The 25009-nt window shown below is 40.5% G+C and overlaps 2 protein-coding genes and 1 long non-coding RNA gene across 3 annotated transcripts in view; 1 reads left to right on the forward strand and 2 right to left on the reverse strand.

Annotated features, from left to right (window-relative positions):
- GALNT17 (polypeptide N-acetylgalactosaminyltransferase 17) overlaps window positions 1–25009 on the reverse strand; it is a 369771-nt gene that overhangs the window by 230908 nt on the left and 113854 nt on the right. Inside the window, exon 3 of the mRNA XM_083174082.1 lies at window positions 11044–11210. Coding sequence (XP_083030208.1) covers window positions 11044–11210 — 167 coding nt within the window. The remainder of the gene's footprint in view (window positions 1–11043; window positions 11211–25009) is intronic.
- LOC146059009 (uncharacterized) lies at window positions 738–3264 on the reverse strand. The gene is made up of 2 exons (XR_014470094.1): window positions 3034–3264; window positions 738–2744 (listed from the first exon to the last, which is right to left on the reverse strand). It is a non-coding gene; the product is annotated as an uncharacterized LOC146059009 (long non-coding RNA).
- On the forward strand, window positions 1714–3277 carry LOC146059008 (uncharacterized). The gene is made up of 3 exons (XM_083171171.1): window positions 1714–2184; window positions 2688–2756; window positions 3054–3277. The coding sequence occupies exons 1-3, from the start codon at window positions 1719–1721 to the stop codon at window positions 3254–3256; spliced, it is 738 nt and encodes a 245-aa protein (XP_083027297.1). The 5' UTR covers window positions 1714–1718; the 3' UTR covers window positions 3257–3277.

Consider the following 25009-nt stretch of genomic DNA (forward strand, 5'->3'; position numbering starts at 1 on the left):
AGAACGCCAAAAGATGAGTATTTTAACCCTAACTTACTTCTCCCATAGCCCAGCCTTAACCCCCCCTCTCCTGAAGCCCAACCCTTCCCCTAGTTCAGGGGTTCCCAAACTGTGCGCCTAGTCTCCCTCGGAGAACTTGCAGGGGTGCCTCAGTTTGGTGACAAAATCAGTGCTTGTGGCTTCCAGTTTTACAATATGTGGATAAATAGAAGTGAATCTGCATAACTAGACATAAGAATGACATATAAGCCTAACATATTTAATTTAATATTGTTTTCTGAAATTCTCGGTAGCAAACTTTGCACCTAGGCGTGCTGTGACAAATATTCTGATAATCTAGGGTGCCGTGATGCAAAAAAGTTTGGGAACCACTGCCCTAGTCCCTAACTGTAGAGCAGGTATGTCAAACTCGAAATCCCAAATGGACCGAATAATCAAGGTCTAAGTCTTGTGTGGACCGCAAGAAAAAACAAAAAAGTCCTATATACAATTGTCCTTTATACCCATTGTCAGCACTGTACAGTCGCATCCTCTATTTTATATTATATATCAGTGTCTATTTAGCATTTAAATTCACATTTGGACTCAGAGAATAAGCTGAATTTCCCATTATGACACAGAGAATAAGCCAAAATTCACATTGTGACACAGGGAATGAGTAAACATTCACATTCTGACACAGAGGGCAAAAAAATTGGAAAGAGTGTAGATTGCGCTTAATTGATGGCAGAGCAAGATCAAATAAAAAAGCACTTTATTAGTACAAATGACACACTAAAATTAGCATATATAAAATAATACAATAGTATTATGGGAAAGGGGGAAAATGGCAAGTGGGTGAGAGAGCTGCATCCAGTTATTGTAACATCACCTTTGAGAGTCCACAGTTCAGTGTGAAGCAGGGAGATTGGATGGTGGAATTATCCTCCAGACCTGATCAAAGTAGGATCCGTACAGTACTTCCTCCAAATGAATAATGGGGGTGGCGTTCAGAAGTTTTGTAGGTGAGAAAAGCGCATACATTTTTCGCACTCCACATCGCTGCTCTTCGCACTTTTAGAAATCGCATTTTTTAGTCATAATTCGCATATTTAATGGGATGCGCATTAGAGGCTAAAAAGTGCGATGTAGTGCGATTTGCGGGGAATTGATGCGAAAGTATGTCACTAAAAAGTGCGATTTCTTCCGCCGGTCATGTGCGAATTTTAGACCAACCGGAGTGCGATTTACAAGACTGTCTCCACATGCCAAATAACCCCCTAATCTATTGGCCCACCTAGGTCCCCTCCATTATGCATCACACCCCCTATATAAAGGGGCATTGGCGCCATTTCACTCTTTGATAGGAAGTAAGGAGCATGTGTGGCAGTGTGAGAAGAGGAAGAGGTGTTGGTGGCAGAGTGAGGGGTGGCAGAGGGGCCAGTGGCAGAGGGAGCAGTGGCAGCAGCCAGGCAAGAGGAGCCAGTGGGAGAGGCAGCAGAGGACTGGTGAGGTCGACCTCCATTACAGGGAGTGGCAGCAGTGTGGCAGCCACCATGGCCACTGCAAGGGCAGCCCCGGACCAGGCCCAGCAGGAGGAGGTGGAGGATCCGCTGGCATCCCCATCCTTTATCCAGGACCTTGCCCATACCCCACAGCAGCTGCAGGAGGGCCACATGTCAGAGATGGAGGAAGATGGAGGTGAGGAGGAGGAGGAGGAGGAGGAGGAAGACACTGGCATGGAGGAGGATTTTGACATGCATGTGGAAGATATAGAGGATGAGGAGGAGGGTGAAGCTGGCCGCACCAAAAGTGGGAGAAAGGTCCGATTCAGTTATGAGGAGAATGTGGCGCTTGTCCGGGCCATCATACCCCTGTATGACCGCTTACTGGGGAAAAACCAGCACAAGACCACCTCACATCGTAAACGTGGTATGTGGAAGGACATCACCCAGGCGGTCAACGCTGTCAGTCACCGCAAGAGGCTAATCAAAAACATTAAAAAGCGGTTTAACGACATCAAGTGGCAGCTGAAAAAGAAAATGGCCATGGAGATGGAGGAGGCCACCAAGACTGGCAGAGGAAGCCCCACCACAATAACCTACACATCATATGAGGTGAAGCTCCAAAGAATTATCCCCCTTGAGGTCCTGCCTGGGATGCACATTGCGGATACCGATAGGCCGGCAAGCCCACCCCGAGCTGGTAAGTGTCACCACATGCAATATGAAACATACATGCCAATGTATTTAAACTGCAATGTTATTTTGTATTGTTATACTAATTAATGTGGTGCTGTGGAACTACATAGCCCAGCAAGGTCTGTCAATGGCAATAGTTTACACCTACTTTAAAAATGATCAGAATGCTGGGCCTTGTAGTTCCACAACTGCACATCTATTGTTCCACACTGTAACATTTGTTCTAGCAGCTTCATATGTATGTGGCCCAAAAACATTGGTGTACTGGTGGTTTAGCAGTCACGCCTACATACCACAGATTTGCCAACAGTTGTAATGTGTCTGGCAGTGTTTTAATTTTTTTGCCTGACTACAGGTGCAAAACTTCAATGTACAAATATGAATAGTAAATAATATAGCCCTAAACCAAAGGTAAATTTGTCCATTATTGTAATTTATTTGATGATTTTGCACAAAAGCCTCTCCATTGCTCGGTAAAAGTCTGCCGATCTTTCCTTTCACAATCAGATTGTCCGTCCCGAAGTGATCAAGCATCCAAGAGAAGAAGCTCCGATGGTGCCGCATCTGTGGAAGCAGGTAAATGTTCAAACCACAGGCCATTACACATACAGTACACACACCCATGTCACATCAAATAATAAATCACATTACAGTCATCTCTAGCTGCTACATTGCAACGGACATGAATGTAATGTGGCCTAGCCATGTCAATGAAGATTATTGTCAATGTTTCATGCAGGATCGGGGTCCATTTGTAAGTACATAGCACCCCTAGGTATGGGCGTCTACCATCTCAGACCCTTTCCAAAACAGTACTGACGACAGAAAGGACAATATATGCATCTGTACTTACCTCTTCCTCTGTATCCACAGGTACTGTACAACTAGGACAACAATCCACAGAATCCTCTGATATGCCGGTGGATGACATAGAGATAATTCTGGAACCAGTGGACACGTTTGCGGCTGAGGAGGAAATAAACACATCATCACAGAGTGATCTTCCACCAAGTGGGGTGACTCCAAACCCACCCCCACCCAGAAATACTCCCCCTACAGCTGCTTCTGCTGCCTAAGTAGCTACCTCCTTGGTACATTTCAAGGACAAACAACTAGAATTTATGGCCTCCCAAAGTTTGGAAATGGGCAACATTAAGGGGTACATGCGTGACACCTTTCTACAGTTGAGAAAATTGTCTAGGAGTGTACGGGTTGGTGTAGGCACTCAGGGGCGTATGGAAAATAGCATAGACACCCGTCTTGCTGAACTTAGTTCTGCTGTAAGGGAGCAGAATATCCATATTGGCAGCCTGGCACAAAGTATTCATTCAATTAGTCAATCGTGTACTGCGCAGACCAATGCGTTGATCGCTATGCAGGCACAAATCCATCAAATGGAGGTGTCAGGTGTCATAGGTGCAACTACATCTACAATTAGTAGTGTATCTAGCACACCAGTAAGTGGCTCACCAACTTCCCCACCCCGTCGGAGTATTAGGACCCGGGGTGGCGTGTGCGCAGGGTCAAGAGGTGGTAGTGCACGGCCTGATGGAGGGAAAAAATAATTATTTTACATAAAATAAATTGATAATGCATGTACTATGCTTGAATTTTTGTTAAATTAATACACATTTCTATTGTTTGCGACTGACAAATGCAGGTTATGTATGACATAATATACTGTAGTAAAAATGTCGCAACGCATACCATTTTGTCTGTGTGTTATTCTTCAAACATTTGTTGTGTGATCTGTTCCATAATGTAATGATACATGGGCAAGGTATTGGTGGAAGATGCTGTTGTCTCAAATCTGGCCTGTCCGAGGTTGTGGAACTACATATTTCAGCAAGCTGTGGCAGTCATGTTTTGAGCTGTCATGCTTACAGTGTGTCAGGGCATGCTGGCCCATGTAGTTCCACAACAACAGGTGAGCCATAGTTGATTGCACAAAAATCACATACATGTTGTTAATACACTTTACAAGGTTTTTTACAGCAAGGGATAGGTCTGCACCACCAACTGTACTCTTGGACTGTGCCTATTGGGCTAAATGTGGGGGCAAAAAGATGTTAGTGATAAATGTAATGTAGGTGAGTTTACTTCCAGCAAAGGTACATGTAGGAATAGAGGGCACATGTGCTTACCAGAAAAGTAGTGCCTGATGATGTCTGTATGCACCAGATTCCCCCTCTGCGTACCCCTCACTACCCGAGGTGTGGTAGGTTGGGCTTCCTGCACGACTGCTGCATGATCCTCCTCCCCATAGGCTGGTTGGTATAGGGCTATGTTGTGTAACATGCAGCAAGCCTGGACGATCATCACTACTTTTGCAGGGTGGTAAAGCAGCAAACCAGATGACCGGTCCAAACACCGGAATCTACTTTTCAACACTTCAAACGTACGCTCCACCACATTGCGGGTTGCAATATGGGCTTCATTATACCGGTGCTGTGCAGGGCCATCGGGGTTGCGCAAAGGTGTCATGAGCCAGGAAAGACACCCATATCCTGAGTCACCTAAACCAAAGAAAGGAAGTTATTGCCTTATATGGTAAGGTATGTGCAGTGGGCAAATAGTATTTACTTGGACAAGAGTAGTAGGCTGGTGAAAATTGAAACACACACATTTCAGCAGGTACAAATACGAATAGAGAGGGTAATATGTAAAAATGTACTTACCAAGTAGCCAGCCCTCTGGCATTTGTTGTTGGGTAAATCAGTTCCAGAGGCCGGAGTGTCTCAGAATATAGGCGTCATGGCAGTTTCCAGGGAAGCCTGCAACCACACTTAGGATTTTGAGAGGAGCATCACATACAACCTGCACGTTCAGGGAGTGCCGCCCACGCCTTTTGACATAGACGTGGCCCCGCACGTGCGGTGCCCTAATCCCGATGTGTGTGCAGTCTATAGCTCCCAGCACGTGAGGGAATGCTGAGAGTCTATAGAAAGCAACCTTGTGGTCCTGCCACTCTGACTCTGAACTGGGGAATCTGATGTATGTCCGCCACAACTTCTTAAAATGCTACACCAAAAAGTTTATATGGAGTTTGGCGCACTATACCTGAAAAGATGTTATTTGGACACAAATCCAATTGTTTTCAACAGGATTTATTAAGATACAATGTATGCATAAAAGAAAAACATATACGAAAATAAGCAATACAGAATACAACACTGTTTGCAATGCTCCTATGGGGACGTGGGTGCACTCTGGTCTCAGATGTGGTTTTGACAGTCTGGCAATAAATGGGTATCTCACCATGTGGATGCACTGCGGTGGGCTATACTGAAGATGGAACCAGTCTGCGGCACCACCGCAGTGAGCTTACGTCCAAATGCCTCCAGAGTCCAAGTAAAGTGCTTGTGCGTCTCCAGGAAAGTGCAAATGCAATAAAGTGTCAGGTGCCAAGGTGCTTCAATCAAAAAGTGCAGTGGCTTGTGGTCATCAGCAACGCGTTTCGAGGACTTCAGTAATGTCCTCTTTCTCAAGCTGGGTATGTTTGTTGTGAGTCCAGAAGCCGTTTTTGTACCTGCTTCCTGGGCTCAAGCTAGCTCAAAAGCCAATCAGTATTCCGCGATTTTCGCGGGCAGGAAGTGCCGTGCGTTCCACACGGCACTTCCTGTTTGCGTTCCAAGTCGCGTCATATCACTTCCGCTTCCGGTTTCGCGCTAATGTTCTTAAAAGCAAGTAACACTTGAGTCAAATGCTTTGAGAAAGTGGCTTGTGATACCCCAAGGGACTATGAAGTCACGGACTGAGTGGAGCCAGTGGCCAAATAGTAGAGGGTACACATTAATTTCTGCAGCCCAGACACTGCATAGTTGCCCCCCCCCCCCCCAAAAGGGTCCAAATCATCTCTCACCTGCTCATATAAGTTCAACAAGTTATTGCGGTTTAGCCTAAACATCCCCACAACCTGTTGATCCGAGAGGGAGTCCAGGTACAGCCTAGCACGATACATACGTGGGGTACGCACTATTTGGGGTGGTACCTGGTTCTGGTGCGCAGCTTCCTCCCTCCTGTCCAGCTCCTCCAAATGGGCCAAATCCAAAATGAGCAACTCAAATCCACTCTGCACAATCTCCATGTCTCAAACCCTCACAGGTGTCCTTAATGATGTGGAAGGTATATGTAGGAGTGTTTGTGAGTGAAATTAAGGACACCTGTGATGACATTAACCATGTGTGCAATTGACCAAATTGAGTTCTGGGCCAAATCGCCCAACAGAACCTGGTCTGAAAAAATGGCGATTATTAGACACCTTAAAAGTGCGATTTGCGAAATCCCATTCCATTAAATAAGCGAATTGTATACTTTTCTATTGGAAAACATCTGGATGCGATAAAAGTGCGAATTTTTACCGCACTTTCAGTACGCATGACTTATCACACAAAATATGCGATTTAGGGACCTTTTCGCATCAGATTAAATATGCGATTTCACGGAAAAATGCGAATTAGCCGTTTTTTGGAGTAAAATTCGCCAAAAAACACAACTCTCATTCCATAGAATGTCACCCAGAGTGTTTATGGGAAGTGGTGGAGAAATTACAGAATTGTTGTTATAGCCATTTTCAGTGAGTGCATCTGCTAATGACTTTGAGCTTTTAAATACAAACACATGGGGCCAAATGTAATAGTGTGAGAGTTTCAGAAAGTGAGAGATTTTGGGAGAGTTTTCCCATGTTTTTTAAAGCAGCAATCAATTACATGGCAAAATCAACCTGGTTTTGCAGTGTAATTGATTGCTGCTTTAAAAAAAGGGGAAAACTCTCCCAAAATCTCTCACTTTCTGAAACGCTCACCCTATTACATTTGGCCCATGGTGTCTGAGTCACAATTGCTGTGCCAAATCTGCATAGCCATATAGCAACTTACCCTTGTATAGACATAGAAAGTAAACGCAATTGGAAATGAGTTTGCAATGGCTCCGGTGGATATCTGTTTTTTGCATTCTTGGGTAATAGTTTTACTTGCTAACATTAGCAGCTCCTTAGACTAGTACATTTCAATTACAATTGCACTTGCGTACAAATATGAATTAGACCAACCGTACTGTTGCGCAACCTACCATTACCACTTATTTACATACTGCAATCCCCTGACTTATGGCACTCTTGTGCTTTCTAAAATTGAAAAGGTTGAACAATTTCAAATGAAAGCAACATTTACTGTATCAAAGAAGCAAACAAGGTAACTTAAATTTAACACATTTTGCTGTCAAAATTTATGTGTTTTGAAGGGAAAAAACATTTGAAATCATGTTCACAGCCATTAGCCTGTGGCACATAGCTGACAAAATAGCTGGTAATCAAGAGGCAGCAGTAAAATTCATTTTAGATTTGGAAACACTCATCTACATAATTGGATAGGACATGAAATGCACATATTGTATCGAAGAGATGATGACTCCTTAGACATTTACAAAACCTTGGTACTTATGTATTATCTGGGCTCCCATGTTAAATGAACCCCATTTTTTCATACCCCTACTATCCAAATACGCATGGAGTTGATTTTATATAGTGTGGCGAGCGCAGCGAGCCACCGTGCCCGAAGCGTGGCGAGCGCAGCGAGCCCCGCGAGGGGACACGGTCTCATAAAAAAAACGGGAGCCCAGATATTACATAAGTACCAAAACCTTTTTTTGTTTCTTTAATGTTGGATCCATGCTGAATATTTTACTTAATCATTATGCATAAAAAATAACTTTTACATATTTAATATAAAATATATTTTTTTCATGATGGCCCGAGGAGGTTTATTACAGAGTGATCCAAACTTAGCACAAGTGTCAAATGCTTTCTGTAAAAGGAGTGCATAAACATGTTTATTTTGAATTGTACAATTCTTATTATATGTGTAATTAAAAAAGAAAAAAACCACAACAGAGAATGAGAGTTGGGGGATAGAGGATGAGAGTGGGGTGGGGGCAGTGGGTCTCCCATCAGCCCACTCCTATCAGCCCACAGTCTCATGGTCCCACACACCAGGCCCGGGTACCTCACTCACTGATGAGGTGAATCCCGCTCCTAGGGGCTGCAGCGGTGACCGCGGAGGACCAGGGAGGGTATTGGCAGCAGCCGGAAGGGGGCTGGGGGCTGCGGTGAGTGGCTGTGCCTCTCTGGACACAGCACAGCCACCACCGCACGTCAATGGCAGAAGTTCTCCCTCAGCCGCCCTACCTGTCGGACAATCCCTGCCACACGCATCCGGTCACATAGTCTGTTGCGGCACAGCGTGACATCCTCCCTACGCAGCTCCCTCAAACAGGTGGCAGCACGGTGCATTGGAGTGGTTGCTGTCCATTGGGCCCCCCAGCCGCAGGGCCCCATAGCAGCTGCACCCCATGCACCCTAGGTAGTTATGCCACTGCTCACGACTAAATGCAGCAGGCTCCCTGCATTAGCCGATAGCCTCGCTGTTTGGGGGAATCCTTGCTTTGCCTTTTATATCTGCCCCCCTGCAGTGCACATGGTATTGTCCATCTAAGAAGTAATTTGACAGAAAGAGTGAACCAAAATAACCCCCATAGTGCCGCTACCAAGCACCGTGGACGGACTACTCCAGGCACCTCTAACCTGCTTCAAAGAGAGCTGTAAACATCATGTGGATGATATTATCCTGTATTTTTAACAATTGCTTAAGCGATTTTAAGTCAAGCACACACATTAATATATATATAGAATAAACACTTATATACCCCAAAAATCAAGTGCTTTTTATCCGTACATTACTACTCTCTATTTACAAAAAGCAGCTCTTTTAGGCGCAAATTGCACTTTTTTCACAATTCCACTCTTTCCAATACCAAGCAATGGATGGAGTGGTATAAAGCACACTGGGCAGATGTAAGCCTGGGGAAGTGGTAAAGGGCCAGGTACACTAAGCTTAAAAAGTAATAACTGGATGCCTTTTCCTGGGGTAGAAGGCAGCAAGCAGCAGCTGAGAAATCATACAAGTCCAGTCGTTGGGGTGCAACTGGCCGCAACCAGTTTTATTCAGCAGAAAATAAAAATAAACAAAAGAAAATACCTTGCATGTCCGGCACTAACTAAACACAGGATATTCCTAACTATCTCTAAACAAAACACCAAGTTTTCCACTCACTACTGGAAGGCTTACTTGCATCAGAAAGCTTGTTCGCCTGCTTCTCTCACAGAGATTATGCAGCCTCCCCAGGCAGTCTACCCACACTGATCAGTCCAGCAGCTCTACATGGGCCTTGCACAGCTGATTAGCCCTCTGTAAAGCCAAACCCTGAGCTGGGCCTTTACTCAGCTTTAACAAAAAAGAAACATTCTCATGGAACTTTTTCTGTTTCTAAAAGGTGTGAGACAAGAACCTGGGACAAATATACCTGCCCTCAAGCACTATTCCAGTGTTCTTGTCACAATATATATATATATATATATATATATATATATATATATATATATATATATATATATATATATATATATATATATATATATATATATATATGTATATATATATACACATTTTATTCAACAAGTTCAACTTTTTACCATAAAAAAAAAATCCAGAACAGTGTTTTGTTGAGCCCTATATAAATGTTCATCTTCTCTGGTTTAAGCAGCACCGACAGTTATACTGACAAGTCCAAGCAGCCATCACTATGACCAGGACACATTGACATAATCAGTTGGCAAAGAAAAAAAATATTTTGTACACAAAAATAGATATTTCCATGGTTTGTTAAAGACTTATTAAAAAAAAAAAAGCCATTTTATACATTTGCATTGTACTGACAGCATAATGTAATCCCATTAATAATTGAAAAGTCATACATAACTGGTCATAAATAACTATTCTTTATATAAATAAGCACATTTTCTTCATATGTGTAGAGATGGATGGATGGATAGATAGATACTGTAGCTAGATAGATAGATAGATAGATAGACAGACAGACAGACAGACAGACAGACAGACCGACAGACAGATAGTAGTGACGTGCATAGCCTCATCTCCAGGAAACTCCTGAGTAATGATGACAAAAATAATTGAAATAAAAAGACAATATTTATATCTTCTTTGTTAGGGGGGCCAGGGTCGTTGCTTCCATTAGGTAGCTTTAGGCAATGGCCTATGGGCGCTGGACCTGATGGGTGGTGCACTGTCACTGCCTGGTTTTTAAAAGACAGTGGCGGCTGCAGGCTGGGGAGGAGGAGAAGGAGGACATGCTGTACGAGGAGGATGGGGGCCTGGGGGAGGATGGGAGCCATACTGGGGAAGTGGCAGACGAAGTTTGGCTGGTGCCCGCCAACTTGATGGGTGGGGACAGGTGGTGGAAGCCTAGGGGGGTTGTGCTGCTGTATGACCTGCATCATGTGCGCTGCCTTCCTGAGGCTGGTTGCGGCTTCCTGGTGCTGTTGTGTCGTATCTGGACCTTTGTCAAGGCTTGACAAGGGTCCAGCTAGGATGTTATGACATTTTATTCTGTATCTGAGTGCACAACTATATTACTCTCTATCTACTATATTGGATTGTGGTACATCTGCAGAAATATTTTGTATAACACCCAAGCAAATACTAATCCAAATATGCAGATACAAATCTCTCTCTCTTTTTTAAAGGGGCAATCATTTACAATTACAATACATGGTTTTGCCTTGTAAATGATTGCCCCTTTTTTTTTAAAAAAAACTCAGAGTTTGGCTTGGATCCCATGCGCCAGCCAAACTCAAAGGCTATTATATTTTGTCACTTGTGACTGCTTTGATCACCTGTTTATAGCAGGAATTTGACCTCAAACATTAATGAACAAGATATCAACATGTAAATCCAAACACTATTACTTAGGTATAAGGAATATTTAATAATCTAAAATATCACAATACCTTCATCACTGTTGTCATCCACTAGGATAATTTCCTTTAGAAGATGAACAGGTGTGTGATTGACTGCACTGTGTACCGATCGCAGAATCACTGACAAGGCTTCATTTACAAAGATGAAAATGATTGAAATCTGAGGAAGTTCCTTAGGGTATTTTAACGTCTTGCACCTAAAATAAAAGAATATATTGCATGTAACAAACAGTATAACATAATAATTGACATTATTATACATATATATATATATATATATATATATATATATATAAAAAGAACATACAGCGAATTCGGCCACTACTTGTAATTCCACCTATGTGGTATATAGGATAACGTGTAGTTGTAACAAAACTTACATGGGCAAGACAAAACGCCAGCTGAAGATAAGAATACAGGAGCATGTACGCAACATCAAGCATAAGCTGTTAAACCATAACCTATCCAGGCACTTCCTAGAACATCATAATTCATCAGTTGACACTCACAGTTTCGCCTTTATGGTACTAGAACAGATTTTTGAAGACCCTAGGGGAGGTGACAGGGACCTTACTTTATCTAGGAGGGAAACCTTCTGGATTTACTCCCTTAATTCACTCATGCCACAAGGCCTCAATGAAAGCATCGATATTGTGTCTTTCTTGGGATGAATTAAAAATTAAAAAAAAATTTCCTTTATTAAGTTCAATTTAAAACCATTTTTGGTAATATTTATTCATGCACCCCACTATATATGGGTCACTCTCTACCTGATTCCTTTCTTCTGATCTCCAACAATGGAGAAAAACTTTGTATACACATTCCAATATTTTTCCACTAAGGGATTATGAATATTAATATGGTATTATTCACTTTAAGTCGCCCTGCCTAGGGGCTTCTTTTCTATTCTTGAATTTGCACACCTATGTGCTCGTGATGTATTCTCTACGAGCTACATTTTTCTATATTGATCGGTGAAATATGATATTAAATGTATCTATAGATTACATATTGCTCACCTATCGTACACTTGTTTTTTATTAAGTGCACTCTCTATATCACTTTTTTCCAATTGAGCACTGAAATTTATCTATGGCTTATACAGTTTGATCGTTTATTTCTATGTAGATGATGAATATTACTATATACCTTGTAAGGCCATATTATATGGCCATATATCATTACACTGTAATAACCGTACCTATTGTAATAGAGTAAATTTCTTACCATTGCCCTACCTTAGTACTATACATATCTAATTAATATAGTACCCTACTCCGCATTTTTCATAAACCATATAAGGTTGTGCAAATATTAATTTATTTTTTTCATACACCATATATGGTCATATACATTTCACTTTCTTCTTATAAGTATTCGGAGGTTAATGCCTATGAACTCTTAGTTTTTTAGCCATATCTAAATCACAAGGTTATATATATCTATTTTTATTTTTTATATCCAATATTTTTTTAATAGACCATATACGGTTTTATACATTTCACCTTCTCCTTATAAGTATTCGGAGGTCAATGTTAATGAATTCTTAGGTTTTTTAGCCATATCTAAATCACTAGGATACTTTCGATCTTTATATCATTGAATATGATTCATATTAGTATCATAATTAAATAAGTCTTTATTGAGAATTGGTAAGATGAGCTATTAGCGATGGGGGCGTCATGTGACCCGTAGCTTGGAACGCACCTCATATGCCAGCATTATCTTAATTTATTTGCACACTTTTTAACCTTACTTACTAGTTTACCCCATGTCTTTTCAGTTTCGCATTTTTGTTTAATATTCAGTCTCCGTCCACATATGATCGTATATTATCAATCCACCACATCCCATCAAGTGCGGAAGCGACGCCACGTGAACCGCATATTGGAACGCGGTAGTGACGTCACGTAGAACGCACACGCTTAGAACTCCTTTTGGAATCATACCTCCACTCAGCTTATGCGGAAGTGACGCCACGTGGACCGCACACGGGAACGCGGTAATGACGTCACGTGGAACGCACGCGGCCGATTATTCTACATTACAGCCACTATACCTGTTACTAAGTGACCCCTTTCGTTAATCTAGCTACCGCCGTCACCCTGCACCTTATACAGGACATGTCTAGCCTCATTATTTACTGTTAAAGTGCTCTTATCAGCTACTTTCACAATTTCCCTTACCGGAAGTGACGTATTATACTATCCCACTATATATACTGAGCTACCTCATACATCAGCCACCTGCAGTTGGTTCATTGTTGGCTTGCTGTGTCCCTACCTAAAGGTATGTAAATGGTTGAAATTTACTCTAACAGAGTTTTTTGGCTTGTTAAATAGATTTCTATTCAGTTTCACTTGCTGCTGCTATACTGCGATATATGAATACCATATTGATGCACTAATGACTGTTATCTATATTTGCTCACAAATTGTAACATGTATTGTATCATTAGATACACTTAACTGGTAATCGTTCTGTTATACTGGAGGATTGGTGTGGCATTGCCCATTTTCATTATAATGATTGCAACATACAATGTACAAAATTGAATATATACATTTGTATTAAATAACTATAATGTCTTAGGAATCCTTTAGTCTTTATTATATCATTTTTACTTTATTATATCATTTTTACTTTACTATTATTCGATAAGTCTGTGACAGTCTAGTCCTGTTTCTACTGGATAAATTGTATATCACACCCTGTATTTGACAAGCATGTATCTCACTTATGTATTCCATACAATATGACTTACCAGTCCCCATTCATTAATTCTGTAGGAGTCCTCACTCTGCATTATCTAGGACCCATATACGAATACAGTTGGAACTTGGTTTGTGCCAAATCTGCACGAGTCATTATCCCTCTGTCTTCTGCTTTCTGTTGTTTTTCACTTGCCCAGTTCCGATATAAATTATATTAATTATCTATGCTTTAGATGCAGCTGTGCATTAAACATTAAAGATCCCCAAAGGATCCGACTTTTTTAAAAGGATATCTGCATTATCTAAGACCCATATACGAATACAGTTGGAACTTGGTATGTGCCAAATCTGCACCAGTCATTATCCCTTCACCTCGTTTTTGTCTTTCTACTTTCTGTTTCTTTCACTTGCTCTCCTCCTATATAAACTATATATTAATTATTTATGTTTTAGATGCAGATGTGCATTAAAAATTAAAGATCCTCAAAGGATCCGACTTTTTTAGAAGGTTTTCATACCGGGAGTGAATATTCTCACTACGCACCAACACACGGGTACAGTATGTACCTGTCCACTTATTTTAAACTATCTATTTTTACTGAGTCTATTATTTAGCTAATGAAGTTTTCTCTACCACCATAGAAATTTTGCCCCTGAGGAAGTCGTATCGACGAAACGCGTTGGGTGTATTTCCTTGTTTTGTATGAACCATACTACACACAGATGAAAACGACATGTTTTTAATAAATGTTGTATTAAATTGCTAATTGTGAACATCTGACTGGAATTTTCCATTGATTGGTTATTTTCTGGTGGTGGAATTTATGATAGGGGCGCTCTCTGTTTCTCTTTCTTCCATATATATATATATATATATATATATATATATATATATATATATATATATATATATATATATACAGGGAGGACAAATAGAGTTGCTGCCTTATTATATAGGTATTAGCACATTGAAGGGGTACCCCATTTATATATATATATATATATATATATATATATATATATATATATAAGACAACAATATGACCACCGTTGTGTGCTATACTCTGTTATTGAGAGTCTGATATCAAATACAAGAGAGAAAAAGGGGGTTTATCGGAGAGCGCTGGACATAGTACCACCCAGTTATTAGTAAAATTGGTAAAATTGTAACCACGTGATACACCAATCACACTTCATGTAGCATTTCACTGTCGTTTTTCCAGAATCAAATGTACTGTAGACTTCGTTTCGATAAAAAGATCTTTATATATATATATATATATATATATATATATCTAGAAAAGTTTTGAAAACAGGCGCTTCCTAGTGCAATAAGCCTTTTTTTAAATTTGTATTTATTCAGGTGAAAATAGTGAACAGATAGGGATAGGGTAAACGTACCAAAATGAGCGGTATCGACAACCGCAGTACATAAAACATATAAACAAAGTGCAGGGCACCAGAGATACGGAGCCGGTATACACTCACTGCTCCTTCTTAGTAGTGACGTCGCTAGGCCACGCCCCAACGCGTTTCGTCATCGACTTCGTCAGAGGGCTGGCCTAGCGACGGTCAGTTGCCTCATTTATCCTCCTTCCTGCCCCAATCACAGATTGAACGCAGTTGGAGTCAATTTATTAATAATTGGCACCCGGTGTGTGCTCTAGCATGTTTGCTATGTCTATCACATTTTAAAAGACATCGTTATTTAACCTGGCATTATATAAAAAATTTTGCATCATCAAACAGAACGATAAAAACTCATTTACATAACAAGTTATAGGGTCAGGTGACTTCGCCCAAACCAGATAAATATACAATAAATTGTCACATTTAAAAAAATCACATTTTTTTAAAAAAGAGTCACTTTTTTCATAAACACATTGATTATATAAAACACTACTAACTTTACATATATCATGGCATAAATTTAAATTTAAACACTAAATACAGAGACATAGCGTGGCATAAGTTTTAGGACTAAATACATGGCATTATTTATACTCATTAGCATCGGCTTTCATAGCGCTGATATACTCCGCGGATAACGAAGGATTAAACATTTAATACATTTATAACCTGAATTACATCCTTATCAAGCAAAGAGAGGGAAGGAATAAACATAAAAATATATTCATCCAATAAACGGGGTGATTTCCAATCCCTCGTTTAACCCTTGCGGGGATAACGTTGCCAGATTGAACATCCACCAGGACTCCCTTCTTAGGAGCTGCTTCTCTCTATTACCTCCCCTGATATCCAGGTTCACTCTCTCCAGGCCTATGAATTTCATGCCTGAGGGATCCCCATTTTGGCAAGATAAAAAATGCCGTGGAACACTATGATTTTTTAGTTTATTTTTTGTGTTCCTATAGTGTTCCAAAATTCGTATTTTCAGAACCCTCCTTGTTTGGACAACGTATCTTTTACCACAAGGGCAGCTCAACATATAGACCACATAAGTACTATTACAGTTAATGGGACCTTTAATTTTAATTTCTTTTTCATTTCTGCCCATTACTGTTTTGCAGCCTTTTAGCCCATGTGCACACATTTTGCATTTGCCACAACTTAAAAACCCTTGAAATGGTGCATTCCCAAAGCTGTCAGTGTTTCTTCTTTCTACTTAAAGTGGTAGTAGACTAGGAGCAAACTTATTGCGTAAAGTGCTTGCTCTTCTAAATATCAGTTCTGGACGTGGTGTTACAATGTCTCTCAACAGAGGGTCCAATCTCACAATCGGCCAGTGTCGTGTGAGAATTTTTCTGATATCCTCTGTTTGGGAATTATATTGTGTTATAAAAGGACACACTAATTTCTTAGTTGTGTCCTGGGCTTCTTTGTACTGTAAAAGACTGTTACGATTCAGGTTTCTACATTTTTTCAGAGCGGCTTCAATGAGGGGTTCGGGGTAACCTTTCTCTCTAAATCTTGATATGTATGTTAAAGCTTGGTGTTCAAACACTTCTACCGAACTACAATTCCTTCTCAGGCGTAGGAGCTGTGAGTAAGGGAGGTTTGACTTCCATTTCTTTGCGTGGCAACTGTCATATTTTAAATAGCTGTTGCTATCTACAGATTTGAAATGGGTACTGGTCTCAATTGTTTTAATATCCCCCTCTTTTATTTCACATTTAAGGTCCAGGTATTCTATACTGGTACTATTAAAATTATATGTGAAGCTCAAATTAAAATCATTAATATGTATGTACTCAATGAATTCCAGGAACACGCTTTCAGGTCCCTTCCATACCACAATCAAATCGTCTATATAACGCTTGTAGGTGACAATATATTCAGAAAAAGGGTTATTACTGTAGAGGTATTTCTGTTCCCATTCCCCCAAAAACAAATTAGCGAACCCCGGGGCACAAACTGTCCCCATCGCTGTCCCGCACAGCTGAATGTAGTAGGATACAATTGGGCCACGATAGATGTTAATGCCCTGTACACATCGATACCCCACGAGAAGGGTCTAGGATGCATTAAAGAGGTACTAGGCAGGGACCAGACCTTAACAAAGGAAAAAGCAGAATTTCTGGTTAAATGTCTACAATTTGTCCTTAAATATAACTATTTTACATTTTTAGGACAATACTACATTTAGCTGTGCGGGACAGCATGGGGACAGTTTGTGCCCCGTGGTTCGCTAATTTGTTTTTGGGGGAATGGGAACAGAAATACCTCTACAGTAATAACCCTTTTTCTGAATATATTGTCACCTACAAGCGTTATATAGACGATTTGATTGTGGTATGGAAGGGACCTGAAAGCGTGTTCCTGGAATTCATTGAGTACATACATATTAATGATTTTAATTTGAGCTTCACATATAATTTTAATAGTACCAGTATAGAATACCTGGACCTTAAATGTGAAATAAAAGAGGGGGATATTAAAACAATTGAGACCAGTACCCATTTCAAATCTGTAGATAGCAACAGCTATTTAAAATATGACAGTTGCCACGCAAAGAAATGGAAGTCAAACCTCCCTTACTCACAGCTCCTACGCCTGAGAAGGAATTGTAGTTCGGTAGAAGTGTTTGAACACCAAGCTTTAACATACATATCAAGATTTAGAGAGAAAGGTTACCCCGAACCCCTCATTGAAGCCGCTCTGAAAAAATGTAGAAACCTGAATCGTAACAGTCTTTTACAGTACAAAGAAGCCCAGGACACAACTAAGAAATTAGTGTGTCCTTTTATAACACAATATAATTCCCAAACAGAGGATATCAGAAAAATTCTCACACGACACTGGCCGATTGTGAGATTGGACCCTCTGTTGAGAGACATTGTAACACCACGTCCAGAACTAATATTTAGAAGAGCAAGCACTTTACGCAATAAGTTGGCTCCTAGTCTACTACCACTTCAAGTAGAAAGAAGAAACACTGACAGCTTTGGGAATGCACCATTTCAAGGGTTTTTAAGTTGTGGCAAATGCAAAATGTGTGCACATGGGCTAAAAGGCTGCAAAACAGTAATGGGCAGAAATGAAAAAGAAATTAAAATTAAAGGTCCCATTAACTGTAATAGTACTTATGTGGTCTATATGTTGAGCTGCCCTTGTGGTAAAAGATACGTTGTCCAAACAAGGAGGGTTCTGAAAATACGAATTTTGGAACACTATAGGAACATAAAAAATAAACTAAAAAATCATAGTGTTCCACGGCATTTTTTATCTTGCCAAAATGGGGATCCCTCAGGCATGAAATTCGTAGGCCTGGAGAGAGTGAACCTGGATATCAGGGGAGGTAATAGAGAGAAGCAGCTCCTAAGAAGGGAGTCCTGGTGGATGTTCAATCTGGCAACGTTATCCCCGCAAGGGTTAAACGAGGGATTGGAAATCACCCCGTTTATTGGATGAATATATTTTTATGTTTATTCCTTCCCTCTCTTTGCTTGATAAGGATGTAATTCAGGTTATAAATGTATTAAATGTTTAATCCTTCGTTATCCGCGGAGTATATCAGCGCTATGAAAGCCGATGCTAATGAGTATAAATAATGCCATGTATTTAGTCCTAAAACTTATGCCACGCTATGTCTCTGTATTTAGTATTTAAATTTAAATTTATGCCATGATATATGTAAAGTTAGTAGTGTTTTATATAATCAATGTGTTTATGAAAAAAGTGACTCTTTTTAAAAAAAATGTGATTTTTTTAAATGTGACAATTTATTGTATATTTATCTGGTTTGGGCGAAGTCACCTGACCCTATAACTTGTTATGTAAATGAGTTTTTATCGTTCTGTTTGATGATGCAAAAATTTTTATATAATGCCAGGTTAAATAACGATGTCTTTTAAAATGTGATAGACATAGCAAACATGCTAGAGCACACACCGGGTGCCAATTATTAATTAATTGACTCCAACTGCGTTCAATCTGTGATTGGGGCAGGAAGGAGGATAAATGAGGCAACTGACCGTCGCTAGGCCAGCCCTCTGACGAAGTCGATGACGAAACGCGTTGGGCCGTGGCCTAGCGACGTCACTACTAAGAAGGAGCAGTGAGTGTATACCGGCTCCGTATCTCTGGTGCCCTGCACTTTGTTTATATGTTTTATGTACTGCGGTTGTCGATACCGCTCATTTTGGTACGTTTACCCTATCCCTATCTGTTCACTATTTTCACCTGAATAAATACAAATTTAAAAAAAAGGCTTATTGCACTATGAAGCGCCTGTTTTCAAAACTTTTCTAGATTCTCTACCTGTTTGGACCCAGGAACACACCGGCTCGGTGGAAAACAGCGCTGCCGGATCCTAAAAGATCTGAGTGCTACAATTACCGATTGGACATATTTTGGACATTATCCAGTGGACTGTGACCACACAGACTTTGGGACGGTATTTCCCTCACCCTTAAGGGACATTATTTTTCCTATTTTTGCGCATCGTTATTTGTGTGATATATATATATATATATATATATGTGTCAGAAGCAGACTGCACACTAAAGTCAGTTCACCAGCGTGCAAGTGCAGAGGCCACATAAGGGTTAATTAGCAAAAAATAGATGCCAGCACATCCAGTATTCACAGAAAAAGTTCTTTATAAGTGAAGAAAAAGGTTCCATCAAGATAACAGTCATAATTTCATCCCAACACAGGGAATATGACATGGAGACACCAAGGATTAAAGTCATATATACAGCATAATCCATTGGAAAAAAATCAACGAGCGATGTGTGACGCACACAAAGCACGTCACTCACATGAACACAGCGCCAGACTGGGCGGGAACCCGTCTCGGTTTCTGTTACCATGGGGACGCTGCAGGGCATACACAATCTGCGTCACACGTCAGGACGCAACGCCGGACTATGGAGAAACCCATCACGGCATCTGTATCCATGGTGACACATAATCTAATGTCCAATTGGCTGATCCAGTAGCTTTCCCTTCTTAACAGAAGGTTACCCTGGTTTCCTCCCCTCCTTAAAGGGGGAATATGATCGATTGGTAGAAAACGGAAGTCCTTCATAGTATGTTTGGAATAATGAAAATGTTTGGCAACTGGCGGAGTGCTGGCACCAATTTTGATGAATGACATCTTCAGTGAGGAATGGTGTAAGGCAATTCTTTCCTTTAGTGTCCTTCTAGTTTTTCCAACATAAATTAATTTACACAAACAGATGATAACATAAATCACATAGCGGCTGTCACAATTGAGATGGAACTTCATGGGATATGATATCGAGGTTCTAGGATCAGTAAAGACAGAAGATAATAGCAAAAATTGACAATTAACACATTTGTTCCACGTAAAACTACAATTTTTCAAAGTTAACCAGTGTCATCCAATGTCACCAAGAGGGAGTTAGTGGGTAAAGGGTCAAGTTTTTTCAATTTCTGAATAAAATCGGTGTCACGTAAATAGTAATTAGTATTCTGGACCACTGGCTGATGCCAGAAGTCGATATATTGTGATATAGGTTGACACAATGAACCACATGAGGACACTATAGGGTGTCCAGGGGGACTTATCAGTGGTCCAGAATACAAATTACTATTTACGTGATACCACCGACTTTATTCAGAAATTGAAAAAACTTGACGCCAGTTGCCAAACATTTTCATTATTCCAAACATACTATGATGGACTTCCGATTTCTACCAATTGATCATATTCCACCTTTAAGGAGGGGAGGAGAACTGGGTAACCTTCTGTTAAGAAAGCTATTGGATCAACCAATTGGACTGTACTTCTGTACTTCTCCTAAAGGACTGAATGAAGAAAAGTCCTTACACTGTTTCTTGTAAATATGCTCTTTGTCTGAATATTTCTTGTTTTTTTTTGTATTTTTCATGTAGTTTTTTTTTTAGTTCTTTGAGAGACCAGTAGATTTATATTTTGCGCAGGCATTCTTAGGGTGGTGAGTCCTGACAAATTGCTGGGATCACTACCCCATGTTATGCTTTGCCTTTAACATTAGATAATGCGATTAGATTATGCATTACCATGGATACAGACGCTGTGGCGGGTTTCCACCTAGTCCGGCACTGCGTCCTGACGTGTGATGCGGATTGTGTATGCCCTGCAGCGTCCTCAATGTAACAGACACCGATATAGGTTCCTGCCCAGTCCGGCGCTGTGGTCATGTGAGTGACGCGCTTTGTGTGCGTCACACATCGCTCCCTGGGAGACAGGCATGGTGACCGGCTTTCAGCTGAGCCCTGTGCCGTGTTACTTCCGGGTGATTCGCTTTCACTTCCTGTAGGTCTTACATGCTTCTGGTCGTTATGATATGGCAGACATGACGGCGCAGGTGTTGGTGATTATACAGGTCAACAGGTGTGTTTTATTTGTATCTTTGCATGCACTATAAATATCCAGCTTTAGTACAGGTCATTTATGCTCCTGACGACGTTGAGGATACACCAAAACAGCTGTCGGGCATCAGTGACCTGGCTTTGGACCACAATGTTTCAATCTATTTGGATGTGGTAACAAGTTGATTTTTTTCCAATGGATTATGCTGTATATGACTTTTATCCTTGGTGTGTCCATGCCATATTCCCTTTGTTGGGATGAAATTATGACTGTTTTCTTGATGGAACCTTTTTCTTCATTTATATAAAGAACTTTTGCTTTGAATACTGCTTTGAAAACTGAATGTGTCGGCTTCTAGTTTTTGCTATCTATCTATCTATCTATCTATCTATCTATCTATATATATATATATATATATATATATATATATATATACCACCCAATAAAGATCTGGCGCCTATGACAACTGGTTTACACCATAAGCTTCAAAGGGATTGTCCGTAATCTCCAACATGATAAGAGGCGTTGTTCATCCACAAGGTGTTTTTATTAATTTTTCTTCAGATGTCAACAATACAGAGATAACCAGCGCGTTTCATCAACAATGACTTCATCAGGGGAATGTTATCAAATCTTTCACTACAGAAGGATTCAATTCCTATTTTTGCAGAGCATCCAATAACTGGTTGGTATTCCCCTATATGTGGTTCGTGACTTTAAATCATGTAGGATAAGAAATTATTTTATATGGTATAGGCCTATACAATTGGGTTAGGGTTAGACTCCATATTTGATTAATTGAATTTGGAGTCACCAAATAAGTCTGAAATATTTGATATTTTTCCAGGTATTTAAAATCGTATAAAATCACCAATCAATGATATACTGAGGCAAATCCAGATTAGGGCTTCAAATGATTAAGCCTGTAATGAGCGTGGTGGCGGTTGGCAGTAGTCGGGGCACAGGAAGACTGGTGGGCTGCTCTGCTTCTCTGCTATGGCTGCATCCCGCCAGTCTTCCCATGCCCCAACTACTGCCAACCGCCACTACGCTCATATTAATTTGAAGCCCTAATCTGGATTTGCAACAGTATATCATTGATTGGTGAATTCCCTCAGGGAATTTAGTGATTGGGCTGCCTCATATATCTAGAATGTGATACAATAATATATGTGATAGCGCGCAGTAGAATTTTGGTGAGTAATATATATATATATATATATATATATATATATATATATATATATATATACACACATATATATAGCCTTGCAAAGCTTAACAAGGTCCAGGTAGGACCAAAACGTTGGTATTTCTTTCTATCTTTGTGTCATTAAAACATTGAAGATTTACATTCGTCTGCACCCCTACACTATTTTCTAAATTTACTGATCAAGGAACATCTGCAACAATATTTTGTGGAGCACCCCAGCACATGCTTTCCCAATGTGTGTGTGGATATGACTCTTATAGTTCTGGCCCAGCACTCCTCTCCGCTTGATCAATTGCTCTGGTGCCCCCTGCAAGTTAGTAGTACAGCGGTATGGAAGAAAACAGCAGCACTCAGTAGAATGGTGTAAAGGGTACATCTACTGTATATTCAAATAAACATCAACACGTCTCAGGACCTTAATCAAGATAGGTCATTGAGACCAAAACGCATAGATCCTGCCAGAGGATAGTGAACAGCCATAATCCTGGATGTATGTATACCTTGCATTTTTAACGTTTTTGTTTTTTTCTTGTTTTTTTGGAATTGTTTCTTGGATATCTACTCAAATTTTTCATGTGTCCTCATGACCTGCCCATGGGACTGTTGTAAAGTGTTTTTTATGGATTAAAATTTTGTGGAATTTTTTTCCTGAACTGGCCTTTTTGGTTCCATACAAATCAATATTTGATACACTGGCAAAGAAACCGCTACAGGCTACAGGGGTAAGTAAGGTACGCCACCTAATATGGTGTGTAACCCTATATAAATAATCAACCAGTCGACATACTCTAACCACATTGGTAAATTTCTTGTATTTTATACACTTGGGAGCACTGGATTAGTGGATATCACAGCCACCCAGAACACCACACCAGCGAAAAACATATGTGACACCGTGAGTAGGGGTACGCTTTTCTTTCATCAAAAAAAGAAACCTTCACATACGTTTTTCCCTAATCATCTATGTAAGTGAGGTATGCTGTCATAACTTACCGTGTTTTGTACAGCCCCCCACACACTTAAAAAAAGAGAATATACGGGTTTTCTGTAGATTCACAGACACCATTTTTTCTTTCTTTTCTGAGCACGGCTGAAAAGCTACTCGATTATCCCACAAGTATTTAAAGAGGTATTCACGTTGAGAGGCCGAGCCCCTCCGGTAGAGCACAAAAAAGAAACCTTTATAAGAGGGAAACCATCAAAAACTCACGTGAGTTCTGGTACGCCCGGAGAGACTCTACATTAAAGCACTACTCATTAGAGTGTTTATAAGAAAGGACACACACAAAGTCTAATTTTTAATTTTTTTTCATATTCTCTTTTCCACACACAACACCTTGACCTGGTGATCCTTGCCCATCCGAGATTAACATCGGTACTTATGTATTATCTGGGCTGCCGATTTTGTGATTGTATGCCTTACCTTAAGGCATACAATCAGATGCGATGCGATTCGATGCGATTTTGCATAGGATTCAATGTTAAGAAGGTCCTGTTCATTTCCCCACTATCCAAGTGGGCACAGAGTTGATTTTATATAGCGTGGCGAGCGCAGCGAGCCACCGAGCCCGAAGCGTGGCGAGCGAAGCGAGCCCCGCGAGGGGACGCATATTTCTTAAAAAGTATTCTGTGGCCGCTCGCCACGCTTCGGGCTCGGTGGCTCGCTACGCTCGCCACAGGTTTATATCCAACTCCATGCCCACTTGGATAGTGGGGAAAGGAAAAGGACCCCTTTTTCCCATTGAATTCTATGTTAAAATGGACTCAGACCATTTTAACAATGAATCCTATGGAAAAATCTTGACCATTGCATCGCATACGATTTGATCGCATGCGATGCGATGCGATCCGATCCGATTTCTTAATCGGACGCCCAGATACTACATAAGTACCTTAACATCATCCCACAAGAGGAAAAGTTTGAACATAAGAAATTCAAAGTATCTTTTAATTTTTGCACCATTGATTATACATCCCATCTTTTTGAATTCTATGTTTTTGAAGTTAAGGTGTATCTTCAGGTATTGTGATCTAAGGCAGCATTGCGCCACGCACCTACTGTCATTTTGTTTGTTGCATAGGGTCATTAGATTGACATGGTCATTAGGTCGACATGGGCAAGGTCAAAAAGGTTGACATGGGTTTTACATGTTTTTGTCCCGAATCTCCACACAGTCGACATGGACGCTATATCGGTGCACTGCGTCCCCTCACCATGCTTTGGGCACGGTACCTTGCTATGCTTGGCACACTATTTTATTCTCCCTCCATGCCCTAGTGGATGCT

This window comes from Crinia signifera, chromosome 2, assembly GCF_055691185.1.
Source record: "Crinia signifera chromosome 2, ASM5569118v1, whole genome shotgun sequence".
NCBI classification, from domain to species: domain Eukaryota; kingdom Metazoa; phylum Chordata; class Amphibia; order Anura; family Myobatrachidae; genus Crinia; species Crinia signifera.